Source organism: Pithys albifrons, chromosome 6 (assembly GCF_047495875.1).
Source record: "Pithys albifrons albifrons isolate INPA30051 chromosome 6, PitAlb_v1, whole genome shotgun sequence".
NCBI classification, from domain to species: Eukaryota; Metazoa; Chordata; class Aves; order Passeriformes; family Thamnophilidae; genus Pithys; species Pithys albifrons.
Genome location: NC_092463.1, coordinates 23,861,361 through 23,876,356, shown reverse-complemented (window position 1 = coordinate 23,876,356; position 14,996 = coordinate 23,861,361). Strand labels below are relative to the sequence as shown.

Genomic DNA, 14,996 nt, shown 5'->3' with positions numbered 1-14,996 from the left:
CAATTGTTATAATTCCTTAACAGTTCATCCTTTGCCAGATATCTCAAAACAAATGAAATGAGGATCAGGGAAATGTTACTAAAGTTTTGCCATTTAGCTAGTGGCCCTCACAGTACCATAGACTGCAGTCACTGTGCATCATTTCTGTGGCACAAAGCCATTTTGGCTATCAGCAGGTGCAAATTTAGTGGTTTCATTTACATCATTTTATTCTCCTCTATTTTGTCTTGACTTTTACATTTTAGAGACAATCACTCAGTCTTTGTCTTCCCAAGCATTCCTTTGGATCAAAGGATGAATTTTATGTATTGCGGGTTCTGTGCTGGAGGTGGATGTAAGAGGAGTTGGAACAGACATTAGTTTCTGGAATTTATCGTATAAGTCGATTGAATACCATAAAGAGTGTTCGACTGAATTCTTTAACTTTTGACAGACCTGAAACAGGTTTAGTTTCTGACCCCTGATGCATAAACTACCCTGGCTGCATTTTTGCAGAGCAGATGGACTATGTGGTTTGATGTCCTGCTCAGACAGGACCCATGGAAGACTCTGTGGGAAGAACAGCACTGGGTGATGCTACAGAATGGTGATGCTTCCCAGTATTCTCTGGAACTCAATAATCAGTGATTTTCTGACCAGGAGATGATACCTTTGTATATAAATAGCATTAGTGGCTCTGGCTTCTGTGACTTGTCTTTTAATTTTTGGACCCCTGTAAATCTTTGGCATCCTTAACTTTCCATAGTAAGAAAGCATCCACAGTTTAATTATGTGTTATGAGCAAAACTACCTCCTTTTGTTTGTTTTAACTTGCCCACCTGACGATGGTTTTTCCTATGTTTTGTAGCATGAGAGGTAATTGTTCCCTCTTCTCCTCCCTGAAGCTCATGATTTTATAGATATATTTCCTATTTCCTTTCAGTTGACATTTCTCCAAGCTGAAGAGTGCCTATTTATTTAGTCATTCTTCAATACATAAGCTGTTCCTTACCTTTGATCATCTCTGCAGCATTTCTTTGTACTTTGTCGAGTTGTACTGTATGCTTTTAGAGAAGGGAGGGGGGACAGGAGTTATTAACCATCCTCAATGTGCAAGAGACATACGTGATTTTGGTTTATATGGTAGCATAGTAGTGTTCATGGTTTTGTTCTCTGTGTCTTTCCTCATAATTTGTAACACTGAATTTGCTCTTTGAGAGTATTTAGTGATATTTTCATAGGCAAAAATCTATTATAGCTGTAGTTATGAGTTCTCCTTCCTGAACAGAAATAACTTGTTGTAGTGGGTTGACCCCGGCTGGACACCAGGTACCCAACAAAGGTGCTCTATTGCTCCCCTCTGCAGCTGGGCAGGGGAAAGAAAATATAACAAAGGTTTCATTAATTGAGATAAGCACTAGGAGCGATCACTCACTGATTGCCGTAACAGGTAAAACAGACTTGAAGTGGGGATATTAATTAAATTTATTACTAATAAAATCAGAGCAGGATAGTGAGAAGTAAAATAAATCTTAAAAACACCTTTCCCCCCACCTCTCTCCTTCACATATTCTCACTCCTCTTCTCTGACTGCAGTTTTCATCTGCACAATAACTTTTTTTTCCCTTCTTAAAGATACTATCACAGAGGTGTCATTCCTGATTGCCTCAGCCTTGTCTGGCAGTGGGTCCATCCTGGAGCCTGCTGGCATTGGCTCTGCTGAACACAGGGGAAGCTTCCAGCAGCTTCTCACAAAGCCACCCCGTAGCACACCCTCTACCAAAACCTGGCCATGCAAACCCAGCACACTGTTCAGTCCATCACTGTGTAAAACTAGGATTGTGTTTTCTTTAGTATGACTTAAAATGTATGTCATCTACATATTTAATCTCATTATTCAGTAATGTGATGTGATGTTGTATTCACACTTCTCAGAGAATTTCAGTTTTTCACCAGCAGCCCTTTTTTTTCTCCCACTTCCCAGATCACTGAGAAATGTTTGAAAAGTAGAGACCATTGCACAGGTTCTTCCTGGGACCTCACTGGTAATCTCCTTCCATTGTGTCAACTGTCCATTTATTCCAGGTCTTGGTTTAATGTGTTTGAACTTGTTATGAAGCCCACAAGAGGTTACCCCCTTATTCTGTGTTGGCTTACTTTATTTAGGAATATTTTAACTGCATTTAACCTGATTTTCTCACTGAGAAAAGCTGGTATGAAAAAGGTACTCCTGCAAGTAGACAAATACAGTTGTTTTTTAGTTGAAAACAGAGGTATTGAAGATCATAATCTTTTGGAAGTTCTGATGAGGAATTTATCAGGCTGTTTACTGAGCACTAACATGATTGATGGAGCTCCTGAATGCTCTTCAGTTTCGTACCTGGTGCAGTTGATGTTTGTTTCAAAGGCAGTAATCCCCAGCCATCTCCCAAATGCTGCATCCCGGCCTCAGCACAGTCCTTTGTGCATTTCACCTGTCAGCATGGCCTGGCTTTACTGGAAGGATAACAGAGAGTTCAGCTGCTTCACATAAGGGAACAGTTCAATGAGCTTTATCATCAGAATGGATGGTGGAATCTATCTATGCAGTGGAAGGAGGAGATACAACCCTTGGGATGAGAGTTGAGTCCAGGAGACAGCGATCTGCGATAACCCCATATGGTGAGCTGGTGGGATTAGGGAGGAGACAGCTGGGAATTGTTTCAAAGTTTCTTTGTTCCTTGTCCTGGCCTCTTCTAAAGGAGGCTTTTTGTGCCACCCTGTACCTAGTAGACAACAATGTTGGGGGACCAGCACCACACACACATCTGTGGATCCAGAGCTGAGCAACTGCAGGTAAAACCACAGTAGAAGAGAGAGGATCATGACTTTGTTACTGGGGCCAAAGGTGGGGAGGCAAGTTCAGAAGAGGAAAGCAGCTCTCCCAGGGTTATCCATAAAGCCATCTTCGGACCCTGAGTTTCAAGGCCTGAGCACTGTCAGCAACATTACAGTTGTCACTTTTCCAAGCACTGGGGAAAGGAAAATAACTGAAAGACTGAGAATCTTCTAGCAAAAGACAGCAGGGCACAAGAGGCATTTATTCAGTGCTGCACTGGGGTACCATGGAAGAAAAGGAATGAGGAAACATAGGTGAGATCCCTTGAACAGAAAAATCTGGAGAAAGCTACCTACAGCCCATGGCCCATAAGAGAAAAAGTAGTACTGGTGCACCAAGCAGGGGGAGGCCAGAGGATGCAAGGTGAAGATGCTGCTGAACTCCTTTTCTGCCAGATTATCATTCTCATCTGTTGCTGAGGAGCTGAGTATGAAGAAGTGACCCTTTAGTGTTTGGAGTCCTTGTCCTCAGTTTGCTTTGAAAGGGATGCATTAGGTTACTTTTGAGGGAGAGTACATAGGGCTGGGTGTTGTCTCTGGTATTGTTTGAAACATTCTTCTGAATATTTTATAGGGGCTTGCAATGATGATGGAGTTTGTGGGGGAAGGATCAATACACTCAAGGGAAGCTGTAACTTGTTCTGAGAACATGGATTGTAAATTTTAATAGGATCCTAAAGCAAAGAGATTGCAGTTAACTCCCTTGCCAAAACCATGACCTATGCTCCAAATCATGGCATGAAAGACACGAATTATCCTATATATCCCAGTTACTTATGATGTGGATAGGAAATATAAGGGAAGTCTGCCCTGAGAATCCAAAGGAAATGCTTGGAAGGAGTGGCTGAGTGAAAAATGTCAGACATAACAGAAACTTGGAAAGCCCAGGCATTGAGGCTTGAGGGTTTTATTAGCGCGTGTCAGGATTCAGTAGGTCATATGGCGTCCTGTCTTCTGGGCACAGAATGTGTGAGTTGATGGGCCATTGTAGCCTCTTCAGGACCTTGTGGTCCTGTCAGTCGGCCACCTGCTCTCTGCAAAGCCCTTCAGCCTTGTGTACAAGTATGTTGCTGCTGCCTTCTTGCCAAGAATTACAAACTTCAAAGCAAGCCAGTGAGCTCCTTTTGGTACTTATCATGTTGCAGGCCACAGCTGAACTGCCACTGTGTAAGCCTGGGTTGTAAGAGCTCCTGTCTCTTTGCAGGAGGCCTTTTGTTCTCTGGGAAAGGCTTGTATTACTCTGATGATGAAAGAAATGAACCCTATGTTCACTCATCCCACGTCTTTTGGATTGTAACTGTATGGAGTCAGTATGTACCCTAGTTGCAACTTCACCCAACCACTCATTTATCCTCTGTGGATATTGCACAGCAGGTGTTTCTTCTATTCCGCTCTCACTGCAGTGTGTGTGTGTGTGTTTAGTGTAAGCCTTGTGTTAGTGTATTAAAATCTCTACAAATCCAAATAAATAATTACCTCATTTGTGATGGGAATCCTTAGCTCTTTTCCTGCTGCAACTGTGCCTGTCTTCAATGCTAATCAACCACAGAAATGTTCCAGTTTAGAGTTCTTACTGTCTTTTCCTTAGTTCTCCTCAAGAGAATGTCCAGTAATATAGTCCCAGACTGGAATTCAGGAAAGTGCTTAGCAAGACAGCAGTTGGCACATGGCACCTCTAGCAGGTGTTGTGCTTGCTAAAGCTACTTAATGCAAATTCATAGCTGGCTAAGTATTAAGGAATTTTTGGGAAACAGCAGTGCTTTGTAGGCAGGAGTCCTTACATGCAGAGTGGTGAAAACATGATGGCTTTTCTTTTCTCAGGGCTCCAGAGAACCATCACTTTGCCTGTGAAGGAGAGGTGGAGAACAGTGTCCACAACAAGGTGACACGGAGACCACTGACACATCCCAACTATCAGCTGCATTTTGCTGTGCAGCAACTTCAGCGCCAGAAACTTCAGTCACAGCAGTTGTTGGAGCAAAACCACGCACAGAAACAGGTAACTAAGAAAAAATCCTGCCTGGGATGTAGCAGTGCTGACTGAATCTTAGATGTGCAGAACAAACCCAGACACAGCTTTTGTGAAGGAAGTAGCTCTTAAAGTGGATTTCAACAAAACTAATATTGCCTGCAGTGACTTTAACAGCAGTTTGATGCTGTAGTTCCCAACAGATTCTTCCATTGCACTGGCATCTTAAGAGCTAGAGGAAATATGAAAAAGGGCTTGTGTTTTTGATGTTCTGGATGACACCTAGATGCCAAAGGTGGACCACTGTGTTTGAAACAGCATTTTATTCCTTCCTGAGGAATCTTTACAGGTTACAATGACTTCATTGATACATGTGTGACCTTACTTTGTTACTATGGAGAGAGAGAAATGTATTCTTAGTGATGTCCAAAGGGTTGCTAAAGGGAAGGAAATTTTGGGTGAACAAATCTTCATTCAAAAGAGACTGGTCTCCTGTGACCAGAGTTAACGCATTGAGGTCTAAACGCCCATGCTCCCTCCTGCGAAACAGATGAGTCCTTAGGCAGGGTTCTTGAGACTAGGTTATAGGCAAATTGCCCTTCTTCTTTTCTGGGAGCATCTTGAAGGTGAGGCCTTCTGCCTTTGCTCCTTGCAATCCTTCTTGCAAGGCCCTAACTTAGCCATGCAATTTCCATCCTCAGCTTGCTTCACCTACAGTCTTTTTGCTCCTCCTCCAAGCTAGAGATCTTCCTTTCATCTTCATCTGTGGGGCTCTGGGTGGTCACTTGTGGCTGCTCATGAGCTCAGGAAAGGGCTGTAAACTGGCTTGTGCCTGTGAAGAGGCTGGAGCTGGCCATGAGACCTGGCTGAGCCCTCTTCTAATTGCTGGCTTTGAGCTGATGTTATTCTTGGCCTGGGGCAGAGTCATTACTCAGGAGTTTCTGTTAAAATAATTCTTTGTTAAATCTCCTCTCACACCAACAACATCCCCCTCCTTTCTCTCCCTCTCTTCTCCTTCAGAGCCAAGCAGTTTGGAGAGGCCATTGCCATGCTGCAGGGTTCAGGCTGTGCTGAATTTGCCATTATTGAAGAAAGATATTTGCTGAACACGAGGGGGGTTCAGATTTTCTGTCATGAAAACCACATTTTAATGATTGTCTCTTGGACACTTCCGCTCCCAGTCGACATTGTGTGAAGCCAGCCAGCTCTCCTCTTCCAATGACAATTGCATTGGTCCTTCTGATGCCTCTGCCAGTCATGGCACTACCCTCATCTTCATGTGTCTATCCCCTGTACCCCCTCGATCTTCTGTCACTGATCTCTTCCTTCATGTAGTTAGATTCTCAGACTTCTCTCCTTTGACTTGACCCTTCCAAGAACTACCATTTCTTTTCTGCTGCTTGTATGTTCCCTGCCCTACATCTTCCCACTCACACTGCTTTGACTTCTGACCCACCTTTTATGCTGGCCCTCATTTTTCCTCTCTTTTTAGTTGCAGTTGATGTAGCTTGTCCTACCCTGAATAGCTTTACCCATTTCCTAGTCAGCATCATCTAAGCTACCTGCATCCCATTGCCTGCTGTTTCCCTTCTGTTCCTTCCCATGTATTCAGATCTACTCCATCTTTTGTTGTCTTGCCTTCTGTATCAAGCTCATCAGCCTCTTCTCAACAGAAGAAATATATCCCCCAAGATGGAAGGTCTATCACTTGAAAGAGTGTCATGATCTCTCTGCTTCGGGGAATGCATTCAGGATGTCTCCAAGCCTGTTTCATCTGCTTGTTGAAGTTCTCGTTACGGTTAGAAGGCAGTCTGCCATTTGTCAGTAGCTGAAGTACATCTATTAACTAATAAATCTTGAGGCACACCCTGAGTGTGACATGACCATGCAACATGACTAGATGTCAGTCTTTCCCTCTGTCTGTGACAAATGGACTAGTCATATGTGTGACTGTATATATGTGAACAAATAACAGAAGAACCATGATTAATAACACAGGCAAATGCTTCCTCCTGCACGTTAACCAGTTCAATATGCTGGAGATGAGATGGATGCATTAGAGAGCGCAGGCTTTTCTAGTCAAGTATTTGTGTAATAGTAATACCCCCATATACCATGCAGTGGATGTACCTTATCATGAAGGCTTATTGTGCACTTCTTTGTTGCAGCACTGACTGTTGGTTGACGGCTTTGCAGACACTTAAGAATGATGATGATTTCTCCAGGCATTTATCAATTTGCAGTGTAGCAGATCCTGTGTAGATGGAGGAAGAGAATTTGCAACCAACAGTTTTCACTCAGTGTGTGGTGAAGTTAGTTCACACACTGTAGTACGGTAGAAATAGCCCTTTGATGCCAGAATAGGTACTTCATTCACTGGACAAAAAGAAAACAACTAAACTAACAGGGTAAGAATCTGACTAACAGATAGGTGGCAGTGATATGGACCAGGAACAGAGACAGAACAGACTCTGAGAAAGGAGAAGAAAATAGAAAGGGGAAGAGTTTGAAAGTGTAGACAAGAAGCTTAAATTGGATATCAATAAAATCAAGGAACAGGAATTACAAAATCAAACCAAAAGACAAGAATAACAGGCTTATATCAGTATTTTTAATGTTTAAAGGAGACTTTATGTGACACATTATGACCTAGATGTTAGTATCACTGCTGCAGTTGGCAAGACATTTAATATACCCTCATTGTTTACTCTCTAATTGTTTCCTGTACTGGAAAGATGCCATTAGCTATGAGGGAGGTTCCTTTTTCTCTGTATGGCTATGTTCTGTCTGCTTAGCCTAGCATCTACTGGGTTTAGAATTTTATGCCAAACATTTCACATGGGAAAAAAAAGCTAAATTAAAACAAGAAATGTACAATTGTATGGTGGAATGATCCCCATCAGTCCTGCTTACATCAAAAAGCCTGATGTTAAACAAGACATGAATCATGTTAATGAGTTGTGTGGGCAGTTATGTGATTGCATTTTCATTTTAAGTAGATTTTATGCTGTAAAACATTGGGCTAAGTTAATCTTAAATAATTCTCCTCTCAGTCATTTAAAAGTAGTATTTTCTCTGAAATATTCCTCATTTTATGAAGTTCAACAAATTTTTTTCCTTCCCATGTTTGTGACCCTCTTCTGAAATTCTTACAGTCTATCTAAATCTGACTGGGAATGTTGAGTACTCAGAATAATATTCCTAGTATTCCTAGAACTAGGTTATTTCTGTTTGAGGGCACAGGACCTCTTTGAATGAAGCCTTAAACATCACAAAACTGTTTTCTAAACTGTTATATATTGAATTGCTGTCAGATTTGCAGTATCTCTTTCCCTTCAGTTTCTTGTTCATTTTTGTTGTGCATCTTTTTCCCTCAGATTGTTTTCCCACTGAATGTGCAAGCTGCCATTTTTTTTTTATTTGAGTCTTGTGATACTGATGAGTCAAAGTCTCAGTCTAAGTAAAACAGAATAAGCATCCTGAATGCAGTAGCCTGTGCTGATTTATACCAGCTGATATTTTGTCTCCATGTTTCTGATCCTGTCACTATTATTACAATTACTGTAATGTGTAGATGTATTAACTATCATTCCAATACAATGATACAGCCCAATGCTTGCCCCAAAGAGCTACCAGTACCAAGAAAGAGATAAAGGAGAAGGCACCAAGTCAACCGATTTTAGTATACTTTATTCTTGCTCCGAAGAATTTACTATGGAGGCCATGCCACAGGATAGTCTTATGCCTACCATGAGATTTCTGTTCTTTAAATTTCCAAATGGCCCCAAGATGCTCCTCTAACTGCAGTTTAACCCAATGGTAGTTATTAGTACATTTCTTGCCCGTTCTTAATCGCCACTTTGTGAATTTCAAACTCAACTGATCGTTGCATCCCAATTGATTTAACTGAATGCATTAATATGTGTTCAAAAGAATTTCCACAAAACAATTGATATGACTGGAAAGGTCTTCCAAGCCTATTAATTATTTGTATTTTTGCAATGTTATCTGAAACAAATTGCTTTTCTAAAAGTGATGGGTTTTATTTTGTGTGGTTTACTTTCTTTTTTCTTTTTTAATTTAAATCCTTGTTATAGTTTATTACTTATAAAGATCACAGTTTCCAATGCCAGTGATTTGGAACTAGCTGCATGGATCTGTATGCAGATGTGTCTGTGCGTCTGTCTGTCAGTTCTTATACACTGCTGAGTCACTCGTCTTTTCCAGACTTGCTGATCCAATTGAAAGTGAATGATTATGGAGTAGAAATCTCAATGCTATGTTTCATATCAATTTCATTAAAATAAAGAGCTATGTATCTGGGAAGGGGTTTCAGCTACTTGTTCCCATTAAGGCAAAGGCTGCAGCATGAAACCACTCCTAGTAAGACAGCAGAAAATCAACACAAGAATGCCCAGATCCATGAGGGGAGGCATAATTTGGTGTATGCTTTATATTAGATCCTGTAAGACAGAGTTACAGGAAATGAGCTTCATTACCTCCTCTGGTCACACAATGAACATGTTTTTGTTTGCAACATTTGTTCCATTACTGTGCTAGGGATGGGTGTTAAGATACAGGGATGGTAAGTGCCAGGAACATTCTTCCTGTTTTGATCATTAATATATTTGCTTTACTTCAAAGTACCTCTCTGCATTTAACCACTAACAGCCCAAGCTTGGTTGCTACTGGCTAATACTCTTAGATGTGCATCATCCTTAATGACAAGCTCTACATGTTGAGATTTTCTAATTAGAAACTACTCTTTTTTGTACAGCTAACACTTTGTGTATGGTATTCATGTGTAGATGTGGAAGTAAGGAGAGGTGTGGTCTAATGAGGCAAAGATGGGATTGGAAATTAGGATCTTTTCAGAGCTTTTCAGACATTTCAACCTAGCTTTTCATATTGCTTTAGTCTGTGGCTTAGGGAAAGGCACTTCTCTGTCAGTGCTAACATTCTTTAGGGGCAGGACTGGGTTAATGCTGTCCTACTGCCACAAAGAATTGTGCAAGAGAATTAACTTATTAATGCTTTAGAGGATTTTAAACTAAAAAGTCTCACAGTTTTATTAATATTTTCCAGATCTGTAGCCCTAAGAACTTGTTAGGATAGCCAGTGTGTCCTCAACATAAGGTAAATCTGGCCAGCCTGGGAAGTTGAAAGTTTTCTACTTGCAGCAGCAATAGTTGTGGGTGCTGACTGCTTTAGGATTGCATCTGTCAGGATTTGCCTAGGTTTCTGCTCTCCCTAGACCCTTAGCCTTCAGAATCCTGAGTGATGAGGTTTGTCTCCTGTTTTTTGGATCTGCTGAAATCTCTTCCCACCCCTTCCTTTGTGTGGCTAGGCTCTGTTCTCCCCAGCTGCCCTCTTTATTTGCACAGTAGCTTCTCCTGATTTCCCATCATGTCCCCATGGAGTTCACAGCAGAGCAGTATACTTTGTAGCTGAATCCAGAAGCCATGGTCCGTGTCAGCTTCCAGTCTCCCTGTCCTTGCCTGGAAGGCCGCCAGAATTTCAGCACAATGTAGAGACAAAGGCCTTTTTTGAAGTCTGTTACCCCAAGGAAAACATCCATGACCTTTCTTAAGCCAGGTTTCAGGCCTGCTTTTGCCAACCAGACTTTCTTGAGCATCCATGCTTGCTGTTTCTTCAGAGTCATGGATCTCCTTGCCACTGCCTATTAACACAGGGAAGGGGCTATGACTGTATGCTTTTTGGATTCCAGGATCTTAGTGATTTTAATAAGAAAAAAAAAGAAATTACAGGGAAGATGCATAATATCAAACAGTACAGTGAGATGTCACCCCTGAATAAGAAGTGGCTGGAGTGACTTGAGGGTCTCCATCCCAACCCCATGGTGTGTCAGGCTCTAAGATGCAAGAGACTAAACCAAGTTCCATTTTAGTTTGTTTTGCTAGGGAGAGGTGGGGTGTGACTGTTATTTTCCAGACTTCTGCACTTGTCCTAACTACTTAATTCAAAATCTGAAAGCTGCAATCAAGATAGAGCTTCAGGGAAGGGAGAGGTTAAGGAGGGTTGGGAGCTCAAGGGCATCTTGTCACTGAGCTCTAGTTAGGAAACAGGCTTGTTTTGGCTTCTGCATTTCCTTTTCTCCCTAGAGCTCTGCCTGTCAGAAACGCCTTCCCACACACCACTGCCCTGCCATTTGCCAGAGAATTGCGGGGGAGAGGGGCTTTTCCTGTCTGTTTGCTGAGACTCAGCCAGCTCTCAGACTGTGGTTTTCTCTGGAGCCTGGAGTCCACTCGCTGTGGCTTTGTGTATTTTCCACCAGAGAAGAAACTGAGGACAAACTCAGTGAAGGGCACTTCTCCCAGGGTCACACTGAGGTAAACTGGCGAAGGCTCAGCTATTCCCCTCATCTCCTATCACTGACCTCTAGCTGCCAAACTACAAGGTTACAGTATTGCCTCTGCACTGAGAATCTGAGTGACTTCGAGGAAAGACAAGGCAGAACTCCCAGCAGGTTGCTACTTCCTGAAGAGAGTTTAGCAGTCTGCAGAGCTCCCGTAGGGAAACATTCTCCAATCCCTGCTTTCCCAGTCCACTGCTCAGGTCTCTAGTGTGTTATAACAATGCAGATTCTTTTGTTCCTTGTGTCAAATCTTCAACTTACCTACTCTCCCACATGCTATAGAATAGAAATATTTTCTGTTCCCTGATGTCGTTGGGGATTTCTTTTTTTCAGAGGTGGACCCAGAGTCCCTTTTTCAGCCTTTCTGTTGTTCCAAACACAGGGTTAGACTAAATAAGTAACATCTTCCCAATAACCTTTTTCTTTCCTAAAATTGTGTCTCAATACCACCTCCCACATAAAGAGTAATTTAGCAAGAAAATGCAGAAAGTCTGTCAATGCAAATAAAAGCTTTACTTCTTTGTGGATGGAAGCCCACTGCAAGGTTAGGTTGAGGATTGAACCTCTTGGTTTTTAATCCAGAATAGTATAATTCTGGGGCAGTAATGAGGTTGTCTGCCTTCCTTGAAGCTAGTCCCAGCTTCCAAGGACATAAAGTTCAGCTCTAAAAACTACTTCACTGACTTGACCACATAACTCCTCTCTTTATATGTGGGACTCTCTCTGGAGCTCTGGGGTTGCCTTCACTGGAGAGATGTCACCCACCTCCATTAGCATTCTCAGCAGTGTTCACAAAGGTAATCACCAGTTACTGTGTTTTGTTTTGTTTTTTACCCAGGGTGTCTTTGCCAACCACTCACAATCCGGCACCAGCCATGTATCTATGCCAGCTGGCTCTGATGCCCGCAAGACATCAAGTGCCACTTACAGTGTCCAGAAGTCAGCCAGTTTGCTCAAAGTGATGCCATCCCAGAGTACACCTCCTCAGCTGGTTCCAAAGCCTCCACCAAACCACAGACAGGCAGTGATCAGAAAGGCTACAGCCCAGAGGATTTCCAAGTAAGTTTGATCTCTTCTATCTACAACAGGAAGTTGGCACTCGTTCCCCCAAAAATAAATACTGGAGAAGAACCTGTGTGCATCTGACTTTTTCTGATGTCCACTGTGCTGTCCAAGATAAATCTCAGAATAACTTGCGGTGTGTGTACTGAAATCAGTGTGCACTACATTGCAGTTTTGTGTTTCACAATGGTAAGGAAGGGAAAACTGTGAAGTCATACAAATATAAGGACATAGGAACTGCCAGATTGATTCCAGGGTGTGATTCAGTAACCTAAATACAGATTGCCAGTCATGTTCTGGATGCCCAGGGCTATTCCATTGGACCTCCAGCTGCCGTTTCAGATGAGTACAGGTCTTTTTAGATCTTATGCTGTATCTGCCACTCCCATGCAGATGTCTCAAATAACTTCACAGTACTAAGTATGGTACTAGACATGTATGTTTAGGCACTTGAGTCACTCCTATGTTTAATCTTTGATGGGGGCTGGAATCTGGTGTGTCAGAAGAGGTACCAAAAAACCAAACTAACAAAGCAATACAATATCTTTAACAAACTAATCTACCCTTAAGCCAAGTTTTCCCATAAATTTTGCACACAATGTTTGACTTAAGTCTTTAGGCACAAGTGCTTATTTCATTTAAAGTGTTTATATTGTGCCTGATGTAATGATAGCTTTCCTCATTATCTGTAGAAATTCTTCTTTTAGCTTTAAATAAGCTTTTAGTTATATAGTGCTTGGTATTCTAAGGTAGATGGATGGATTCTAGCCAGGTGGGGGCTGGTCTCTTCTCCCAGGCACTCAGCAATAGGACAAGGGGGCATAGGCTTAAGCTCTGCCAGGGGAAATTTAAGTTGGATATCAGAAAAAAATTCTTTACAGAGAGAGTAATCAGTCATTGGAATGGGCTGCCCAGAGAGGTGGTGGATTCCCCATCCCTAAAGATTTTTAAATGTAGATTGGACATGGCGCTGAGTGCCATGATCTAGTAAATGGACTAGAGTTGGACCAAGGGTTGGACTTGATGATCTTGGAGGTTTTTTCCAACCCAATCGATTCTATGATTCTATGATTTGGCACGTGTTATCTTGAAAAACAGACAAAAATATTCACCATGAAATGTTGCTTACTGATTGTAAGTTTCCTTCTTTCCATTTCTCAGTGTCTCTTCTCTCTTGTGCATTGTAAGAAAACATGAGGAAGACTTCTGGGTTTTCAGCTTCCTCAACTCTTTGTTTATGTCCTCTTAAATGACATAACTGCTTTAGACTAAATCCTCCATTAGGTTTTTCCTCACGTATCCTCAGACTTATTTCATCCCGAAAAATTGCATTCATAACTTCCTCCCTTGAACTTACTCTACAGCCAGAAGAGTTTTAAAGCTTTCAGAGCAAGTTCCTGTGAGGTTTCCTGAATCTCTGTTCACTTCCTGTTTAAAGAGAGAAGTTTTAGTAAAAGATTTCTAATGAAGGACTGAAGGACACCTTATGAAGAGGCTATGGCACAGTCAGTGTTTGTGAATCAAATTTGGAACTGCAAGGTATATTTGAGGAACTTAAACAGAACTGCTTTGGGGAAGTTTGTGTATTTCCTGCCTGTACTCTTGCTATCTTAAGAGATAGCACACTGAATCTATTAAAAAAGAAAACTCAGCAAATACAGATGTGATTATCAGGTCTGGCAGGTATGTGCTGGTAGGTTTGCTCTCTGATTTCTTTTATGTGGGATACCTCATGTTAGTACAGGTGACAGGCCTGTGTCAGTGGGTTTCTCTGCTGGGCAGCAGGGATGTGTATTTGAAGATGCCGGTGTGCTGTGCTCACTTCTTGGCAGAGGAAATGTTTATCCTCGTGAGATGGAATTGCAGCTCCTTGGACAGACTTTACTTTGCTGCATTTTTGTGGTTTCTGCTCTGTGACAGGCAGGAGTGTGGGAAAACCGGAAAAAGTTCAGCACCAAAAATGCACAGAAGGGAGAAAAAAAGCAAAAGATTCCTTCAGAATTTCAGAAAACTAATCCAAGTATTGAAGGCTGCAAGGAGCCACTCCGGAAATACTTTCCAAGTTGCCTTTCAGTCTCCAGCACAAGGCTCCAAACCTATTCTTGCCATTCATGGGATCTTGCAGTAACATTTTTTCACTTACATGGAAAACAGCCGTGCCCAGTTATATTTCCAGCATATATTTCCAGCTGATTGTTTAAAAGCTGCTATGTCTCAGTCTAATTTAATCCATTCATTGTTGTCAGGAAAAGACTAGATATGCATCAGCAGAGGGGAGTAAGTGGAGAGAAGCCTCTGTGTCAAAGGAGTCCAGATTAGAGAAGAAAAATATGTCTTTGCATGCTCCAGCCTGTTTTCTACAGTCCCTGATTATTTTGTACAAAGTATTCTCAGACACATGTGTAGTCTGCTTTCAAAAGGCCCATGGGTAGAAACTCCACTGTGTGGTATAACAATTTATTTAAGAATCTAGACAACCTTATTATCAGCTAGTTTCTCCTGATGTGTTATCTGAATTTTTTCTTTCTTTCATCCTGTTGTACCTTGTTCCTCCATCCTGAACCACTCTAAACACCTTCCCTTGTAAATACTTTCCATCTTTTGAATATCCTTCTACTTCTTGGAGTAACCTAATGTTCCTTAGACTTTGTTAACCTCTGATAGTAGTTCCATCTGCCAAGCCCTTAGTTGTTTTGAATTTTCTGTATTTTCTTCAGTTTATCAGAGTGATTG

General features: G+C 41.7%; 1 protein-coding gene across 7 annotated transcripts in view; it reads left to right on the top strand.

Moving 5' to 3' along the window:
* TTLL5 (tubulin tyrosine ligase like 5) overlaps nt 1-14,996 on the top strand; it is a 134,446-nt gene that overhangs the window by 104,327 nt on the left and 15,123 nt on the right. For all 7 annotated transcript variants that reach the window (XM_071557799.1, XM_071557801.1, XM_071557802.1 and 4 more), the window contains 2 exons: nt 4,678-4,855; nt 12,040-12,260. In XM_071557799.1, the coding sequence (XP_071413900.1) occupies nt 4,678-4,855; nt 12,040-12,260 (399 nt within the window). The remainder of the gene's footprint in view (nt 1-4,677; nt 4,856-12,039; nt 12,261-14,996) is intronic.